The 21,403-nt window shown below is 24.4% G+C and overlaps 1 protein-coding gene across 5 annotated transcripts in view; it reads left to right on the top strand.

Annotated features, from left to right (window-relative positions):
- The first annotated feature begins 5,502 nt into the window (after positions 1 to 5,502).
- The window catches only part of LOC126894181 (cell adhesion molecule Dscam2-like), a 52,972-nt gene continuing 37,071 nt past the window's right edge, over positions 5,503 to 21,403 (top strand). Inside the window, exons 1-3 of one of the 5 annotated variants that reach the window (XM_050664998.1) lie at positions 17,456 to 17,597; positions 17,710 to 17,756; positions 18,262 to 18,322. Coding sequence is in view for 3 of the 5 variants with exons in the window: in XM_050665001.1 (XP_050520958.1) it covers positions 5,647 to 5,668 (22 nt within the window). In the remaining 2 variants the exon portion in view is untranslated. Of the gene's footprint in view, positions 5,669 to 17,454; positions 17,598 to 17,709; positions 17,757 to 18,261; positions 18,323 to 21,403 lie in introns of those variants that run through there. The other 4 variants (XM_050664999.1, XM_050665001.1, XM_050664996.1 and 1 more) reach the window with 4 other exon arrangements.

Raw genomic sequence — 21,403 nt, 5'->3', positions numbered from 1 at the left:
CTCCGTATATTTACTCTATCTATATATAACCTAGTGGATATACATTTGAGAACTGGAGGGGATAGCAAATAATCATATTCAATCAAGCTAATTAATTTTTTCAGTCAAAGATAAAAAAAAAATTAGAGGGAGTGAAGGGAAGTTTATTAATGATTAAGAGTACGCGTTAAAGTTCAAAAATCAATGCTCTACTTCCTGAAAATATTGAATAATAATATATCGAATTTTAATATTTAGCTTTTGCAAATTTAACAACTAACTAATATTATTATTAATATTAAATTTTTTTGTTTGAGCTCAAAGAAAGTTAATATATCCAGAAAAAGGTCATTTTAACGAAAAATCTCAAGTTTGTTAACATTAAGGGAAATCTTACTTGAAGAATTTAACAAATCGATGAATTTAATTATGACATTCTGAATGGATATTGAAAACTGTACTTAGATTTAAATAATTATAGCATTTATACACTTAAACATAATACTTTTTGAAAGAAATATATATTATTAAAAAATATGTTTTTGTTGTGAATAATCGATCAATTTTTAATTAAATTCTACTTAATGTTTTGTTTTTTTATGTAAATTATTTTAATACTATATAGATAATTTAAAATAAAATATCTGTGATATAATATATAAAAATAAAGTAAAATGTTGTGCTAAATTACGTGCTCGCATGTTGGACATATTTTTTTAAACAAGTTTCTTTTATTTTTTTACACCCATAATTTGAGAATAACTAAAAGGTAATGCAAACTAACATCAATATAGTTCTCATAAGTAGTTAGTGGCGTTCAAATAGGAGGGTATTAGAGGATAAATCCACTCTCATTGAAATATCTATCTCAACATTTTTGTATAATTTTTATAAAAATGGCAATATTTTGAAACTCTATATGTATAATACTTAAATTTAATTATTTATTAAATATAACTAATATGAAAAACTTTATCTTACAAATTTTAAAGATTGAACTTTAAATCTTGTTGGTTCAATGCATTACTATTATATAATATATTAAAGATTTGGAATAGGCTTATTTAAACAAAGTCATTTATATAAATCTAATAGTCCTCAGTAATACACTGATTTAGTAATACAAATAGAAATAATGTAGAGATATTGAATCACAGTTCCCACAAAATTTTTTATCATAAAGATTTTTTGTCCTCCAATGGCAAAATCTTGACCGCCACTGTAGATAGTTATGTTATCATTTTATAAAGATTTGAATTTAAAAAGTTTTATTTACAATCAGCCATTTCGTTTTTTTTTTGCCTTCTTTGATTACTATTTACTAAATTGATTAGTTTATATTTTTTTTGTTTTATTTTATTAAGATTCTCAAATAATTCAATCATTATTAAGTTGTTTAATTAAATCTATTAAATCATATCTAAAATATAATATCATATCATATCTGTTTAGGTTGATATAAAATGATTCAACTTATTTTCATTTGCAGGGGCGTATCCATATATTTTTTGCCTATAGGCATTTAAACATTTGCCACCCTTCATAACATTATGAAGGAAGGGTCTCATTTTTATGTATATTTTTTGCCATAACACTACTAATTCTTCCTCAAAAAAATATTTTTCAAGCAAATCTATGTTTATTAATAAATCATAAAATAAATTGCTTGTAGCTATTAATATACATATCATAAATACGCAATAAATGAAAACGATTATGATAATTATTAGAAATAATTATTATAACTCGCTTTTTATAAATTTGTTGCCCTTCAATATTTGTCGCCCTTTAAAATATGCCGCTGTAGGCAGTTGCCTAAATTGCCTGCATATAAATACGCCGCTGTTCATTTGTTAACATATAATATGATCGATTATATATTTAATTGTTTGATAAAACTATGGCTAATATGACCAAAAATTGGTTACAATGAAAACAATGTATAGAAAGGCACTATTTTCTTAAAAAAAAAAACAAAATATTTTTTAGCTATAAAATTACCTATATCAATAATATACAAATGTCCCTATTAAATAAACTATTCAGAGCTAAATGTCTCTTAATTGAATTTAGTTCTTACTTTTTTAATTGAATACTACAATATAAGTTTGTTATTAGATAATTTCATAATAGTGTTGGGTTAAAGTAAATTTTTATGACTTATGATTTTTATATTTATTTATGTTAGACATGTGCGAAAATAATCTAGTACCTACTAAAAAATCAATAATTAACAATCATATTAATTGATATTATTAAAAAATGTTGCACAATTTAAATAGAATAGCCGTAAAAAAAGATTAATTTGTTTTATCTTCGGCCATAAAAAAAGAGAAAAGAAATTGCAATAAAATAACAATTCATTCTGTGATAATTGAAATAAAATAGAATGAAAATATCTATATCTATGAACATACATTTAAGATAATTAAATAAAAACTAATATTACATTTATTATGAATATTAAAAAATTTAGTTAAAATAAAAATTTGTACAGTTAATTATGTTCAAAAAATGTTAAGAAAAGTAAATTATTAGTTTTTACTTTAATCTAATTACTTAAAAATAAGATTTATGGTTTTTTAAATTACAATTACTTTCATTAAGTATAAGTCGTTTTCAACAGGTAGTGAAATAATAATGAATATTAAGAGGTTTTAGATAATTAACATACAAATTGCAAAAGATTATACAAAAAAATATATAAAATGGAAAGTTTAGCAAAAGTTTTAAGAGACCGGAATAAGTATTTATCTAAACTGCGTTTAATGTTTTGAATGAGAATAAATTTTACTTTACTTGAAAGTTTGTTTAAAAAAATAATAGAATAAATTTGCTTATATTAGAACTCGCTGTTCTATGTTAATCCGAACTTAAATGATTTTCTATAAGGGTTGAAAGTTTTGTCATTAGTATCAATGAATGTTATTTAATTGTAATTTGATGTGACGAATTATTCAAAATTCAATCAATCATAGTAAAAAAAAAGCAACAATTTAATGGATGATAGGACGTTTGACTTTTCATGTTGGTAATAAATTTTCTATTGATACTACGTGAAATTTTATTTTTAATTAGCTCATTATTAGGTATTTTTAAAAATGCATACTAGGCGCCAATCTTGTGAAAAAATTCTGGTTCTATATTCTACTTATTGCGTTAGAATCCTGTGCAATAGTGAAATAAAGTAACAATATTATATAAATTTAAATGTATTAATTATTCTAATTAAATTAATTGCATAGCATTTATTACATATGTTTTTAGAAAATTTTACTTTTGCTTTTATAACATTAGTGATCATTAGAGAGATGTTCGAGAAATAAAAAAATGTCTTATACATAATTGAATCGATTTAAAAAAAACAACATATTTTTAATATTTTATGTTGTTTAAGAGATAAATGAAAAATAAAAAAAATCGATTAGATTTAAAACTAATCGAAATTATTTACAAGATTGTGAACAACAAAGCTTCTAGCTAAAATCGTACTTGCTTTTACATAACTATATGTATACAAAGCTATAGAATAACAGCCATGTACATGTACGTCGTACAATCAAGAAAAATGAGCGAGTGAACGATAGAAACGTCTTCAAAGGGATTTTACTTTAAAGGGGTTTGGTTTTGAAATATTTTCATTAACGAGTTCTTTGGTAATACATTTGACAAGAGTAAATGAAGTGTTTAAAATACTATAAATATGTTTTATAGTTACAATATAAAGACTTAACTGACAACGCTTATAACTTATGACAAATTTATCATTTTGTTGATTTTTTTTATTAAACCTTCTCAGACTACGTTTAAAGCATATTTTTTTAACTTTCACTTATTAGAAAAAAATTATTACATTTTTTTTTAATTTCAAAGTTTATTCATTTTTTAATCTTTTTTCACAATAGAATTGGTTGGATCGAAAAAAATTTAGCATAAGTACTTAACAAGTTACAAGGATTTCAACACGTAGAGAGTGTATAGAACTTAGGGGACTATATATACACCAGGACGGGCTGCACCCAACTGTGCTACATTATAGCTTCGATGCGAAACTGAGAAGGTATTAATTATACCATGATGTGTTTTTTTCGGGGTCTGTAACCACTTTTTCTTTTCAACGATTTCTTTCAACGATACATCAAAGTTCACAAATCATGTCTAGTCGAAGACATTTTCCTCAAAAATTGAAAAAATTTCATTAGTTCCCTGTACTGTTTTTTTTTTTAAATCAATTTTTATAATATAGAACTACATTTCAAATATTTTTTATGTTATTTTTCATAATTACATATTCACAAATATGAGTTGTCAGTTAGATCTGTTTATTCTGTATATATTTATTTATTTATTCACATATTACTTATAAATCATAAAACTTGTAATCAGAATATAAATAAGGAAATAGGAGATCATGTAGCTTTTGGAATAATGTATTAAGTTTTTAAAATTAAACATTACCTACATATTTGCATCGAAATGTTTCTTATGATTGTGATTTTAATCACTGTCAGATATCATCTATAGTGGACCAACTATGCCACGTCCCTACTGTGCCGCTACCTCATTGTGCTGCGTTTTTTTTTTTTATTAGTGATAAAAAAAATTAAAATATGTTATGAACGTAGTCTAAGAAGGTAATGTTTATAAAAAAAAAAAAATTAACGAAATGATAATTGTATCAAAAAATATAACCGCTAGTAGTTAGATCTGAGACACCTGTATATGCACAAGTACTCTAAATTGTAGTGAATTATAGCTATAGGTTTTTTTAATTAACTTTTACATTTTTCACGGAATCGAATATTTTTATTGCTTTTTTAATTTTTGTGAGTTATATTAAAAGTATTTTATTTTTACCTAGATAATACAAAAATAATTTTATTATAAATTTTTATATTTGGGGATAAGAAATTATTGAGTTACGAGCATTTTAATAAATAAACTGGGTATGTTTTAAAGTATAATTTGAGTTAATTTTATATAGTCACTTATGTCCTTTTATCGGTATAAAATAAAATACCAATATTATTATTTGCAAATAACTCAAAAATTACGATATTTGAGTTATATCGTAGTTGTGCAAACATAAGATTTATTTTGATCCTTTTTTACATTTATAATTATTAAATAGATCAAAACTAATAGAAATTTTGATCAAAGTACCTCTAAAATACTATTTAAAAACAAAAATTTAGTCAAATAATAATTTTACTGTCATAATGACAACACACTGCTGTACACATTGTCTTATAATTATATAAATGTCAACTCAGTCATTATTAACCATGTGTCTTATCTTAAAATAACAATCATGTAATTTTTAATTTTGCCACAATAAAAATATATTCACTAAAAGGCGCTGACGACAATATCCCTAGGTTGAGGTTATTTAACATACTATAAAAAGGCCAAACAGCCTCACAACACATCCGTGTTCGATTTCTATATTGAATCTCATCCAGCCTTTTTAAGTATTCGACACGTTTGCACACTTCGTTTGAACAGCCGTAGTCTCGTGTTGTCATCCGCATATTTTTGTGTTCATCATAAATCGGTAGTTTGTGTTACAACATTATTATAAGATATATCCTCAATATCTTCATTAGCGTAGATATTAATATATCTAAGCGAAACTTAGAATTAGACTTTTCAACGCATTAGCGCTCAATGCAGCTTCAAATTCAACAAGGTAAACCAATTTGATTTATCTCATCTATTTAGAATCAACAATTTGAGTAAAGAATGATAAAGCAATAGATCTTTACATTTATATCCACCATTTTTAAGATAATCACCTCGATTGGGTATCGAGCAGGAAGCCAATGCAAGAATATCTCGATGAAATATCTTCTTTAAATAATCATCAATAATTAAATTGTGCTTAGTTGGATCATTTTTTAATAATTAAATTAATAAAATTTATATGCTACCATTTAAATAAGTTAAATTAGTACCCTAATAAAGACAAATAGTACCGGCGCTAGATATTGCGGGTCATAATTTAAAAACTTTTCGCGGAATTTTTTTATATATTTTTAGTAAAAATGACCTTTTTTACTTTTCATTAATGTATATGAGTATACATATTTATTTTAAATCGCATGGTTCAAAACAAGTGCATTGGTGTGCTGTTTCTGAGTATAATGAACTTTAAAAACATTTTACCACTTATATGTCGAAAAATAAATACTACTTAAATAAACAAAAAAAAAAAAATCTTATAATAATAGATAAATTTTAGAAGATTGCCAAAGATAAATCAAAGATTTTGTTTAGAAGTAAAATTTCTATACCTCTCATATACAAGGTATATTATGAAAATAATTTAATTAATTAGATTTTTTTAATTTTTCGAAGAAAACGTATAGAATAAAAAATTAATTAATACTATAGTAAACTTAATATAGGTAACGTTCAACTTACAGTTAAATATTTGATGGTCTTAATTCAATCTGCTATTAAAAAAATTAAAAATTAACACATCATAGTAAAATTAATATCTTCTCAACTTCATATCAAAGCTAAAATTAATATTATATTGTTAAAATATTTAATTTATACTAAAATTGTAAATTATAATTTAAATGTAATTTATTTGATATATTTATGAATTGGTATAGATTGTAGAATCAACAATTAATTTATTGCTATTTATTTATTGTTAATATATATACTCAGTAACTGCTTTTTGATGTTAAAACAAAAAAATTTTAATACATAGTTTTTTAAATTATTTAGAGAACTAATTAGTTAACTGAGGTGGCTAAATTCTGTCATGTTGCATCTATGGTAAGACCTAAAAAGAAGCGTAGTTTTTTGACCGAAGACCCAGATTATGGTTCATTAAAACTGGGTCTGTTAAATGGACAGTGAAACCAAATATTTAAAAAAATATTTTGTTCATTTATTAAAACATTTCTGTGGATTCCCTTATTTAGGATGACTAAATTAAATTTCATAAATACTTAAAATCCCAAATCCTGTTCGTAATCAATGGTAGTACAATGATTGAATTGGGCTATATTAATTTGAATAATTATTTACTGTTTTCGTTAAATTATAAGATGATATTTTGGCAAAAGAAAAAAGAGAAGCAATTCCTATAAAATTGAAAAAAAATGTAACTAAGGTAATAGTAACAAGGTATACAAAAAATTTTCTTTAATACTTATAGTTTTTGCTTTATTTATAAAGAAAATTTATCATGAAGTTTAAAATATTTTTTAACTTGTAGTATTGTTTGTATAATAGTTACGGAATAATACCAAACAGATACGCTTGAACGAATAAAATATTTAAATGATTTTATCGCTTAAAATATTTTTCTCCTTGTAATAATTTCCACTCCGTTAATTTCTAGGATCTGTTTACATAATGTGTTTTATATGTATATTCTATATTGAAATCCTTTATGGTTTCATGTGTACAAATTTTTAGGGTTTCAAAAGTGTTAACCAAACAAATCTATCACAATTACGTTTTGCTAAGTAAGGGATTTTTTCAATTTATTTAGACCTTTATACTATTGGCAAACTACTATGATTAAATTAGGAGTTTTACATGTCCAAGCGCTTATTTAATTTAAATAATTGTTACATGGTTAGAATTGATATTATCTTATCTATAATCAAGTAGACTTCAGAAATTATTGTTCCGTAAAGAAGTGACAAATTTTTAATATTTATTGAAGAGTTCTTAAAAAAATGTTTTGGTTATAGTTAAATTAAATATAAAAATTTATGAGTCAATATATAATTGATTTTATTTAAAACCTTATTCATTGTTTAATCTAATATATTTACCCTCTGTTTTTACTTTTAAATTAATATACTATATTAAAAATTACTTAAACGATTTAAAAAAATGTGTCAACTCTTTGGTCATAAATATACCAGATACTTCAGATAATTTTCTAATTGATCAATGATCCCTCAATTTTTTTATTTTAACTAAAGTACACGAAAATTTATCACTTAATGACCAGTTTAATAAAGCTAATAAAGGTGAAATACCAAAATTACTTCTCTTGTAGATATTACGTTACTTATATTTGATTTTAATCTATGTAAGTCCATTGTCACCAAAAATTAGAACGACCTACTAAATTTTAGAAATTAAAAACAATTATGCTTTCGTAAATAATGATTTTTACAAAATTTATATTTATAGTTCACTCTGCATAAGTCAAATACGGGAATTTTACTTATAGTGAACCTACAAAAGTATTTACATTATATACATTTTGTGTATGAGAGATTCAGAGTTTTTACTTATTGGATTTTTATAAAGAATATTTAATTTATCGTTGAAAATAGATTTCTTATAATATTTTAAGAATTATTTTTTCGCTAATTAAAGTAGTATTTATTTTCAAGATACAAAAGGTTAAATGTTTTTAAAGTTCATTATACCCAGGGCTAACAAAAGAGGAAAACTATAAATGCACTTTCCTACTTTTTCCATTTTTGGTGAAACCTCCAAATAAACGTAGTGCTCTGGTAAAGAACCCTTCTTCAAAGCTGGTTCTATTGAGCGTACAGTAAAACCAATTATCTAAAAAATTATTTTGAACCCCACCCATAAAAACTTCTACCAACGGCCTTAACTTTAAAGCTTATGTTAAGGAATAATATATTTATATGGAAAAAGTTGAAAATAAAGCATACTCAGGAAAATAACGGGTATATACACATAATTAACACTGAAAGCTTTTTCATGTCAATCGAATTGTTTTAACTCTAGTACATATAACAAACGTGTATAATAAGCTTTGGATTTAAAATAACACAAATTACACATTGTAATATCTTTTTAGTTAAAATATTACATTTACAGAATATAAATTACAATAATCCAAAAAAAAATTTAAATAAAACTATCTATGGAAAGCGCGTACTGAGTCAGAAAAAAAAATATTAACTTTTAATTTTTCTTTAAATAGATACCATGTGTTTATGAGTGATGATAGTAGAATTGTGTCTCGAACAATGTAAACGAAATTTTTAGTATTTTTATGGCTATTTGAGTTAAATATTCTATAGTTTTAAATTAATATTTGGATTTATATTTCTAATTTTAAATAATATTAGCCACAAGCGATCAATTCTTATTATATAGGTAGTCATATTAATCATTGTCAAATTTCAATCTATACAAGTTACAATTTCTATTATGCTGAGTTTTGTTTAAACAAAATGTTTTAATTAATTTTTACCTAAATCTTCTCTGAATTTTCAATTTACATATAAATAAAATAATAATTTTTATATTTAAAACTATAATTATTGTTATAAGAGTAAGTTATTTCTCATTGAACGATTATTTTTTCAATTATAAAAATTGTTATTCATTTTAAATATATTTGTAAGATAAACATTAACAATGATTATGTTAAATATTTTTTCGGTGTACAAAATGTAACAACACAAAGTTATCACTTTTTTAAAATCGACAAAATGTAGTATAAAATATAGTAAATATAAAAGGGTGATCGAAAATTTAATTTTTTACTTTATCTCTTATATGTTAGTCGAAATTTAAGTGCAGTAAGAAATAAGATTTAAAGTTACTTAACCATACTCTTTGTGTGCAGCTGTATAAACTTTGTTCAATAAATCTAAGTTTGTGGGAAACTATCCTTTGGCTGGGTTTTATTATATTACATATTTTTTATAGCCAAGAAAAGCATGTTCAATTTTTTTCACATAACAAAACAGGGAGAAAATATATTTCTTTAAATGAAAAAGTAAAACATCACTGCTGCTTGTAACACATGTCCTTATTTGACGATACTAAACTTTCCACTAATATTTTATTATAACTGTATAATAGTAACAGCAAGAAATTAAAATATGAATCTATTGAAGTATATTCATTACAACGATCAGCCTATACAAATAAATTTTTGTAAAATAAGAGATACAACTATTTTTATCGTTTTAAATAAAAATAAAATACGTTTCTATGTTTAATTAAAATAATAATTTGTTTTATTATTATACATATTATTATTATATATTATACATATTTAGTGTAAATATTATATTATACTTAATGGTATAGCATACTTGATCTAATCGAAATTATGGTCAATCTAGTGATTAAATAGTTATACAATTAGAAAAACTATCTCATATAGTTAAACAAACTACAAAAATGGTCAACTAAATCTATTTAATAATCCCAACTGATTGCTCCAACATTATATTTATTTGTCACTACATTAAGCGTAGCTATAAAATATATTTTTTCGTAAACGTCTTTTGTGATTATTTTCGTTATTGTAATTGAAATTTTATTTATTAAAATTTATCATATTACATATGAATGATCTTATTTTAAATGATGCTGATAATCTTTTGTTAAATTAAAAAATACTCTCGCTAGTACATTTTTAAATTTAATTAAAATTTCTGTTAAGTATAGAAATATTTGTAAATAGACTAAATTAAAAAGACTATTTTTTCATTGTATGTGTACAGCTAGCTATGCATGAATTTTTTTATTTAAAGAACGTTAGTTATTTATTCTGATTTTCCGGATAGAGTATTTAGAAAAAACTGATTATAAATTTATAATTCTATAAAAGTTTGTTTGCTGTACCAAAGAATATCGTGTGCTATAAAACGTTACAAGATTGGCAGTAAAATAATAATTTAAGAGAAAGAGAATATATCTTAAATACGAGTTATTTTCTGGTTCTTACACGCATTTTTGCACGTTCAAATTATTGGTGGTAGAAGTAGTAGTCGTGTAATTACAAAGAAATGGTTTTAAGTTGTTCTCTAATGATGTCTTGAACTTGGCTGAGTCATAAGAGAGGGCTGAAAATAATTCAGACTAAAGTATTTGAAATAGGTGTCTTAAAAAAAAAAAGTAGTTTGGAGAGCATTAAGAAAAATGCCCGAAAAAAGTACTGCACTATTCTGATAGACTAGAGACGTTGAAGTTAAATAAAATCGGACAGCTGGATATAGTCTTTACCCCTCTCACTCTTTCTTTCTCTTCATTTTATTTCTTTTTCTTCTTCCTTTTACGCGGGTTCGCCGAAACGTGAGTTTGTTTTACGATTTACACACACATACACTTTTAGAATCCACCTCGCATTTCTTCTATATTATTTTCTTTTTACTTGTATCTTTCATACAGATACATATTGGCCATTGGTCGCGATTTTCTTGAGACGCTAACATGAAATCAGCTTACCAGCATTTATAGTGATGGACCAAATTGCCTACGGGATTTCATTTTGTTTCCCTTACATTGACCATTTAGATGTTTTCATCGTGTCATGACCTACAAAAATTTTGTTAAACCACTCTACAGCTCTATCACTCTGATTTAGGAGTATAAACAATAGTTGAATTGTATATAACGCCGTAGGAGTTCGTGTATTTAATACTTTGTTTTAAAAATAAATAATTGTTCCCAAAGGGTAATTTTATTTTACGACATTCGTCTGTATTTCAATGAAAAACTTATAGCTATATTGTTGTTACTAAAGGAGTTTACCTTACAAATAATATAAAGAGTCGATGTGTTTATAGATCAATGAATGTATTTTTACTTTTCGGAAAAAATAGAGAAGAGATTGGGCGACTGTATCGCAACTGAATTAGAAATCAAATAATAGGCACGTGACTTCAAACAATTGATCAGAAATCGATTGGGGTACACATATGTCAATTGTTTTTAATATTTGTGAATTTTATCGTTTTTAAATCCAAGTATTAAAGTGTATCACAATTGTATCTGTTAATTAAATTATTGGCTTGGATATTCGAAAATATTATTGACATAAGCTTTTAAAAAATAATTTATCATTAAAGTATACAGAGTGATTCTGGTAACACTAGCCACTTGGTATCTCTTATAATAATTTTTTTGTTTGTTACATATATACATTTTATTGTATACATTTGTATATCAATTTATCTGTTATAAAATCATTTTTAGATCAATCTAATATACCTTACAGGGTTAAGGGTGTTGACCTTATTTATTTTATATTCAGTAAGTAAGGCAAAAAGTTTCTAATGTTTTTATTGTTCTTAACAATTGACCTTTTATATTACTTTTTAAACAACCCCTGTATAATTGACAATAATATAACTAAAATAAGATCTTTATTCCAAAAATTTGTTAATAATAAATAATATAAAAAATATATGAAACTAACAAAATTTAAAAAAAATGATTACTTACTGAAATTGGGTAGCTAGCTTAAAAGAACCACTCTGTATAATTAACAAATTCAAAAGCAAATTAGATTAAATCTGGAAGTTTTCTTGATGGATAACATCGTAAAACTTAATCCGCAACAGCTAATACATTCCACTACCCCAAATAGAAAGATTCTTTTACGAAATAGATTTTTCCTATTCAGGGGTATCTTCATAATCGTATTAAAAAAAATAAAAAATTGGGACTAGACTCTCTAGTCATCTTTTAGTGGATAGTTTATATTAATGAAATTATTAACTGACTTTATTTTTATAAAAGGAATTTTTTCTATGAAATCAATAAATATTATAATTGACTTGTGTTTTTGAGGTATAACTTACATTTATTTGTTTATGTAAAATATTTTCACATAAATACTAAAATTATTAGTAGACAAAAATAAAAATTACTAGTATATAAATAATCTTTCAGTAATTATTCATGGAATAATAGACATGTAACTTATATTTTTACATAATAAATAAATATGAATAAAACAATATATCGTATTTAAATTAGTATCATTCATTGATTAGTTTCACATTGATTGACGAAAATTTTCAAATTAAAAATTGTTGAGGAAAATGTACTTCAACTACATACGATTTGAGATCTTTTGACATATCGATGAGAAAAATCGGTTTACTGAGAGCTGAGAAAAAGTAGTGACAGACACAAAAAATAAAAAATAAACACGTCATGATAAAATTAATATCTTCTTAGCTTTGTAACTAATCTAATTACTTAAATAAATAATGACGAAAAAAAAAGTTTTACTGTATTTTAACGTTTAGGTTGATCATATCATAATAGATCCTCAAAAATCGAAAATTGAGTGATTATACTCCTAGACTGTCATTTTATCCGGACATGGATATTACGGCCTTCTCCCAAGTCCTATGAAAACTTACATTAGTTGTATTTAAGGTTAAGAAAATTTAAATAAAATCATCTGAGTTCATAGTCTTCCAAACGCATTTTAGTAAACAAAATTAATGTAAGTCAAAATTTCTACTTTTTTATGGAAAAAAGGTTGATAAAAAAGTTTTGAGGTTGCTAAATTCATATTTGAGTAATAGTGAGTGTTATATCAATTTTAGTCTTAATTTTTAATATAATATATCAAAATATATGTTATTGAGGTCTCTAAATTAAAGTTGACATTATTTTTTCAATATCCGTTTTAGGAAGTCTCACATTGTTCTTGGAGGTTTTTGAAGCGGAAAATTATTTATTTATAAAATAACACTTAATTTTTGTTGTTTCTTGAAAAATCTGATTCAATTAAAAAGGTTTAAATGCAAGTTAGTATAACAAAATTAAATATTATCGCTAAGAGAACTATTCAAGCTAATAGAAAAGACTTATTATAAACCTTTACAAATGTCTACTATTTTTTTATATCTTTATTATTCAAAACGATAAATTTTTTAACCACTAAGCATATGCGTGGACGTCATAAAATTCCCCACAAAAAAAATTGATGATTTAAACTTTACAAGTTTTATACATATACAGCATCTATTGACTTTGGCTGTATTATTTTATCTAAAATATATTTTTTTTTAAATCACATTTTAATAAATTTGGTTATTTTAATATTTATATAGTACAAGATTAGCAAAATACAGTTATAAAGTTATTTTATCATTTTTTGTAAATGTTTTTTCGATACATTTTTACATAATTCAATTTATTAGCGAGTGAAATCTCACATATACTGTTAGAACAATTTTAATGACTTTGGTTTAATTTTACAATTTAAATTAAAAAGGAAATAATTGTATATCTCACTACATAACTTGAGATATTTTATGAGAAAAAGACTCAATACTAATAAAGTAAAACCATTTTACACTACAACAACAGTAGCGGTCAAATGATTTTTCAATAGGAGTTAAAACCTTTATCATAAAAAAAATTCGTGGGAGCTGTAATCTCATATCTCGGAGCTTTTATATTTATATTTATTTATTATATAAAGATACTATTTTGAACTAAAATACATAAATGTCTTTCTTTCTATTAAGTTTCATAAATATAAAATGTAAAAATATCAATTAGGATATGTCAATACGAGGGATCTATCCCCCTAATCCCCCCCTCATATACAACTATACAACAATGATCAATCTCATATTATAATCTTCTTGTTCCTCGCCTTAATCCCAACTACTTAGGGTCGACCATCCTTATCCTAAACTTCCACTTGACACGATCTCCCACATCAGCTGTCTTCAAATCGCATTCAATAGTATCCCTCCATCTCTTTTTTGGTCTTCCTCTACCTCTTCTTCCTTCATCATTCATTTCTATAACTGTTCTTACAGCTTCCGATTCTTCTCTCCTCATAACATGACTAAACCACCTAAGTCTATTTTCTCTCATCAATCGTATATTATAATATTATTCAAAATATCTATTGCACTATTACATAGCAATGTACATAAAATAAATGGGATTGAATGTAAATTTTGATTGAATATTACATCTGAATTAAAACTATACTGTACTTATCGATTTAATTTAACTTTCTTACTTCGTATTAGGAATTCGTGTGTTCTATTTCAATTCATTCTGATTACCTTTTTTTATAGTAAAAACAAACTTCAAAAATTAAAAAAGTTTAATTCCTCGTTTAAAAATAAAAAAAATTTTTAAAAATATGAATTATGTAATTGAAAGCTTATAAATTAGTTTTCACAACTTAACAATAATTAGAAACAACAACACTAATACTTAAGATTTTACTGTCAGAGATATTTCTCAAATAAAATGGATTTTATTTATCGTTTTACCTTAATAATACCTCTAAAATATATTTCTGTAATAAATGACGCAATAAAAAAACAGAAAGCGAATGCTTTTACTCAAAGGTTACCACTTTTAGAAATTATAATAGTTTCAGTGGAATATATTTAATTAATGTCCATCTTTTAATTAATTATGAATTAATTATTTGAAATTACTGTTTTATATTATTGGAAATAAAAACATATTCATCTTCATGTAATTTTCGGACTAAACTTTGAATCAACAACAACCTACATTACTTCCTAAAGACAACATTGTTAGCCAACCTTATTTAATTTAACCAAACATATTATTACAAAACTCTTGTACTAGTTATAGTAAATAGCTAAATGTATAACTATGGACCAATGGCCTGTGATGCTGCTGTTATTAAAAAAAAATCTTTTCTTAAGAGTTCATTAATTTTTTTAGTCAGCTTATAAGTGATAACTCATACTATATATCGATTTAGTCCAAACATTTAACATGGTATTTAAAGTATCACTGATGAAACAAATTTAATAAAGTTTATTTATTCGTCGTTATTAATACAACCATCTATAATTTTAACTTATATCAATTAAAGTTTATCCATTAGGGTTAACGCTAATTTTCTTTCATATTATGTTATCATTGCGGAAAATAACTCCAGATTATTCGATTATAATGCTTTATTATTTATCAGTTCTTATATATTATTAGTTAAGTCTTGAGTATTAAGTGAATTAAAATTTATTGTTATACATTTTTTTGAATAAATTATTTTAATTGACGTATTAAAGTTAATGTTCAGTTTATGTGATTAAATAATGTATTACTAGGTATTCCGTTTATTAGACCGTCCCAAATGATGTCTTTTCATTCTCGCTTCACATACATTTATCCGGTCTCCGACACTAGGGAAATGAGTTTATATAGTTTAATTTATTCTCACCACTAAACGTACACTCTTTTTTTCCGCTACACGTCAAGAAATCTCAATAGTGTTAAATTTGACATTCACAACTTGAACTCAATCCCTTTTAATTTACTTTAAATTAGCTAACCTATATAAGAACCTATATTAAAAAATTTATTCTGCCTAAAGCTCAAATTGTCGACAGCGTTTTATATCTCTTATTTCTAATCGAGCGGATGACCCAAAGTAATAAATTGGCTACATAAAAAATATTACAATAATTGTAGTGAAAGGCGAGGTGTAAAATATCAATCGATATGATATAGGAAGGTGCTCGTGTCATATTCACTTGATAAATATTTCTTGTAAATAAATACACACTCACATATGAACACTAAAAAATTCAATATGTCCGCATGATAGATATTTTTCACGCTTTGAAAAACATGCCATATCGGAAATATAGAATTTAAGCGATAGTATGTTTAACGAGTTGAAGAAAACGTGTCGACTGACACAAAAAGTGATGAGACAGACGGTAAAAATGTAACGTTTTTTCAATTTAACGAAAGTAGACTAAAAATAAAAAAAGCGACAACACAAGAGAGGTTAAAGGTTTACCAATGAAGAGATGTTATTATGGCGTTAAAAAATATTATACATATCATGAATAAAAATCTCTGCTTATGAAAAAATGAAATTAAAATACTTTTTACTTATTAAAGTACTTTTGACAAAAAAAAAGTCAGAGAACATTTACGTCGACTCATTGTAAAAAATGACACACTTGACTTTAAATTGAACTAGAAATTAGTAAAATAGTATATTGAACTTCGATTTATATTAATTTTTTATCAAATTAAAGTGCATGATTAAGAGGTGAGCCAACATTAATACAAAAAAAAAAATCCAATTAGCCATTTTAAAAAATAATTAATTATCATTTACAATTGTTTAAAATATTTTTGTTGGATACTCTTTTAGAAATTATTATTATCATTTAAACAGGACGTTTTTTTGCTTTATTTTATTTTGTAAAATTATTATTTATAATTTGGCTGAGTTGTCGATAACATTCAAATAAATGTACTTATTGAAAGGTATTGTTTTATTGGTATTACAATTTGGCAACTATGTTTGAAGCAACTAATTGTTATATTAAATTATTAAATAAAATGTTCGCTGGTCTTTTATGTTTAGTTGGCTGTAATGGCTGTATTTTATAAAGTTATTATAATAAAATGTTACTTTATGCACTACATGTTCTTAATACATATTTTAAGGTATTAAAACTTCTCTCATTTTAAGGTCATTATCGTTTTATGTACTGGAGATACTGAATGCAACAAAGTTAAAATTGAATTAAATATCTTATACGTGACTTGTTGGTTAAATAATTACTGACTGACATATGGACTACTAAACACAGTTAATATACCTCGTTTAAAAGCAGACGGATAGGGTGTTCCAATAGGAATAGGCCAGTTTTACTGCACCAGCGTATTCCATGTCATATGTACGCACTATTTCCGCGTCTGTCCCTTAAGGACGATCAGCAACTCGGCAGTTAACAGTTGCAAACCGGCTCCCAGTCATGTAGGTACCTCCCCGAACAGCTTCGGAACAAATCTGTGTTCGGTCGTGGTTAACGAAAAAAAATATTTTCTCTTTGAATAGTAAAATATTTAACAGTTATTCATGGCACGTAAGTATTACATGATTTTTTTTTTATTGACAATTAATACTTTAAACGTAATTATTTGCATGATTAAATAAATAATACACCTTTACAATTGGATTTTACATGATCTTTTTAGATAGATAAAAGCGTCAAAAGAACAACTCGACCTTTTCAATTATCGAGGTAAAAAAATATTTTATTGATGATAAATCAATTATACTTGGGTTCTGTATAAACTGATTTTATACTCAGGATATTCTCTTAAAAAAATAAAAAATTGAAAAAAGTGTGAAAATATTTTTCTATTTATCAAATGTTTACCAAAAATAACTTTTTTATAACTATTGAAAAGTTACCGACTGAAATTATAAAATATTTTACAAAATGAAGTTATATTTGCGCTAAAAAGAACCTTGTTCGCACAAGTTTTATTATACATTTTTCAACTTAAAATACTCAATAAAAAAATGAAAATATAGCGACATACGCAAAGAAATAACACAATCAAGTTTTTTGTTTTCAAATTTAAATAGGAATTAAATATTCAAAATAAAGAAAAATTTGAAACAATAATGCATTTGCAAAATAATTTTTCAAATTATGGTCTGTATGGATGTTTTTCTAGATTCTTGAACTGCAAAAATAAAAATTTACGCAGGGGTTCATTTTATTTTATTTTTTTATACAGGTTGAAATTTTAAATAGATTACTACAACATTTTTTTAACGAAAGAACTATCTAAAATTTGGGTAAGCTTTTATTTTATTTTAAAATAATTATCATATTTAGAAGAAAATGCATATAATACTACATCGTAGTACAAGTTAAATTTTTAACTCAATTAGATTGATTTACTGTCGAAAGAACTTGGCTTTTAGCTTCGATGTGTAACTGAGAATCTATTGATTTTATTCTACCATGATATTTTTTCTTTTGTGAACACTTTTAATAGATAAGGATTAATTTTATAATTAGGAGCTAAGCTTGCTTAGTTGTGTTATTGCCTAAGGTTATAATTTTAGAAACTTAAATGAATAAAATTAGTTCTTAAACAGTGAAAAATAATATTATATTTCAAAGACAATTAATCCTAATTAAAAATCTGAAATTGTGTTTTTACGAATTATAAATAAATAGTTCTTTTAAAAATAGTAATATTTTTTAATAGTAAACATTTATTTTAAAGTACATTATAATACCACAATCAAAAAGTAAAAACTAAGTAAAATAAATTTGACTAACTACTCCAAATTATAGAAATAACACCTTCACAGGAACATAAACTTCCATATAATATTCCTTTAATTTAACCATAAAATTACTCGACTTGTTATATTTCTGTTTGAACAATAAAAAATATTTTCTTAAATGTCTAATTAATTATTTTTTAATTAAGAGAGTATTTTTTTATAAAAAAAAATGGCATATAATATCTTTATTAACATAAGGTTAATATATAATTTTTTTTTTTTTATTATAAATTAAGTTTGAATTTAATTTGATTATTAAATGATCATTTAAAAATATCTTACTATCTTCTCAATTGGCACATGTTTAAAAATCAGCATATATTAAATATATGATAAACATATAATATAATGACTATACATTTTATAGTCATTATAAAACAAAAAATTTATATTTTCTGTCTTAATATTGTTATGTATATCTTGGTTTGATAATTTTATGCAGTTTATATCATTGACGCTTTCAATCTTTTAAAAAAGAATCCTGGAAATAAAAAAATATTAGTGACAGTATTAACTTAAAAAAATATATTGAGTTTATCCTATAAGATACAATAGAATATGAAAAAGTTTATATTTGTAAAAATTATTAGTTAAGAATTAAATTTTATGTTAAAGTTTTCTTGATGTTATTGATGTTTTGTTTTACTTATTTTTTCGTGTAAAAAAAAACTAAAAATATTAAGACCCTGACTTTTAAAAATATTTGAAAAGAACGTTATACGTCTTAAATTTAAATTTTCGTTTATTGCGTTTTTAAGCGTCGAGGTAGATTTTGTTATTGTTAAATTGTTTTTTTTTTTTTTAAAAAAAATATAGAACTTTTTACTAAATAATTACTTATTCAAACTTATAATTATCTCTCAAAAAAGTAATACCATGTATGAAGTATTTATGAAAACGAATATTTAAGAATTAAACTGCACAATGTAAATATATCAAGTGCATCAAAAGCAGTAACGTTGCATGTACTTCAATGTTTATCTGATTGTAAAGTTTATTTAGGTATGATACAAACCAAACATTCGCACTGTTTTTTTTCTAACTACTAGTCTTAAGTACATACAACACCCTATGTACACAAATATTTCAATTCCAAAAGACTTATCATTGACAAAAATCACAAGATTACACATAGGGTAATAATTATCGAACATTTTAATCTGTCTTACTAAACAAAGTAAAGGGGTAGAGCAAACAAAACAAGAGCATATAACAATAAAGAAGTAACGATTCTTTTATCCGCACAGAACTTTATAATGATTAAAAACTACTCAAGGTTATTTTGCACATATTACACAGCGATTGTAACACATTGGTCAAATGTTTTGTGTGTACTGAATGTATGGAGGGAAAGAAGGTTAGTGGACTATACATGTGCATATGCCCGGAAAAAGGTATGCCGGTCGAGTTTTAGTTTTTCTCATGTTTCGTCTAGAGGTAATGGACTGTAAAGTAAACAGAGCATTAAAAGCTCAAGCTCTAAATTCTATCGGTCTATTTGGCAGAATCTATTGTAAATTTGGCCTCTCCGTCAAGAATTACGACGGCAATGGTGATGGCATATACCTGCTGACAATTAAAATGATGTTGAGTACCATCATTTTCAACAAAACACATAAACATTTGTTTACGACTTTATTTGTAACATCACATATCCTAAGATTAAAATCTCTTAAAATAATAAATTAGTTAAGCACTTCTTATTTTGGCTTTTTGTGTACATATTTTTCTTGATTATTTATTTTTATAATACCCTAAAATTAAATTAAAATAGTCTAATTTTTAAAATATTATATTTTGAATTTTTGATTTCTAATGTTATATTTCCATCTTTGAATTACTATAAAATTTTGAAAGATGTATAGAATAAACACAAATTTTTATTAGTCCGACATACTTTTTATCAGACTAATTCTTATACAGTGGGGTATCAAAACTTAAAACATACGTATAAAAGACAGAACACCATCAACTTAACTTTTGATAATGTTCCGGAAAATAATGCGTCCTTTAAACATATATTAAAATAAAGCTTATGTAGCATACTATAAGTTGAAAAAAAAATTATACCTACGACTTATCTCCCATAGGTAAAAAGCCTTAGAATTTAAATCATAAATGTTACTTTGGCGTAAAAAATCACCATTTTATATCGTAATAATTTTTGGTCAAATATTTATCCCTATATTATAGATCAAACAGTATTATCAAATAAAAAAAAGGGCAATTACCTCATTTAAACCCCTCTTTTACATAAAAAAAAAATAAATAAATAAATAATAAGAAAGATTTAAGTGTCAGTTATAATTAAGTTAAGGAGAATTTTTAAAACTTTCAAAATCAATCTGTTAAGTATATTAAAAGGAAAGGATTGTTTTTTCCAAGAAAAATCTTCTAACTTATGATAAACTTCAATTACAATTTTATCACTGAAATTCGAACGGACGAAGGTCCGAATATTCGAATTAAGAGTGTTAACTTTCTTTTCTAATATTTTCGTATTTTTAATATATCTTAATTACATTAATATAATTTTGGTATATTTTGGTTATAATGGTAACGAAATATCCAACATTATCT

Source organism: Daktulosphaira vitifoliae, unplaced genomic scaffold (genome assembly GCF_025091365.1).
Source record: "Daktulosphaira vitifoliae isolate Bord-2020 unplaced genomic scaffold, ASM2509136v1 Scaffold_1, whole genome shotgun sequence".
Lineage (NCBI taxonomy): Eukaryota > Metazoa > Arthropoda > Insecta > Hemiptera > Phylloxeridae > Daktulosphaira > Daktulosphaira vitifoliae.
The sequence above is the reverse complement of the archived record's forward strand: the minus strand, read 5'-3'. Positions and strand labels throughout refer to the sequence as shown.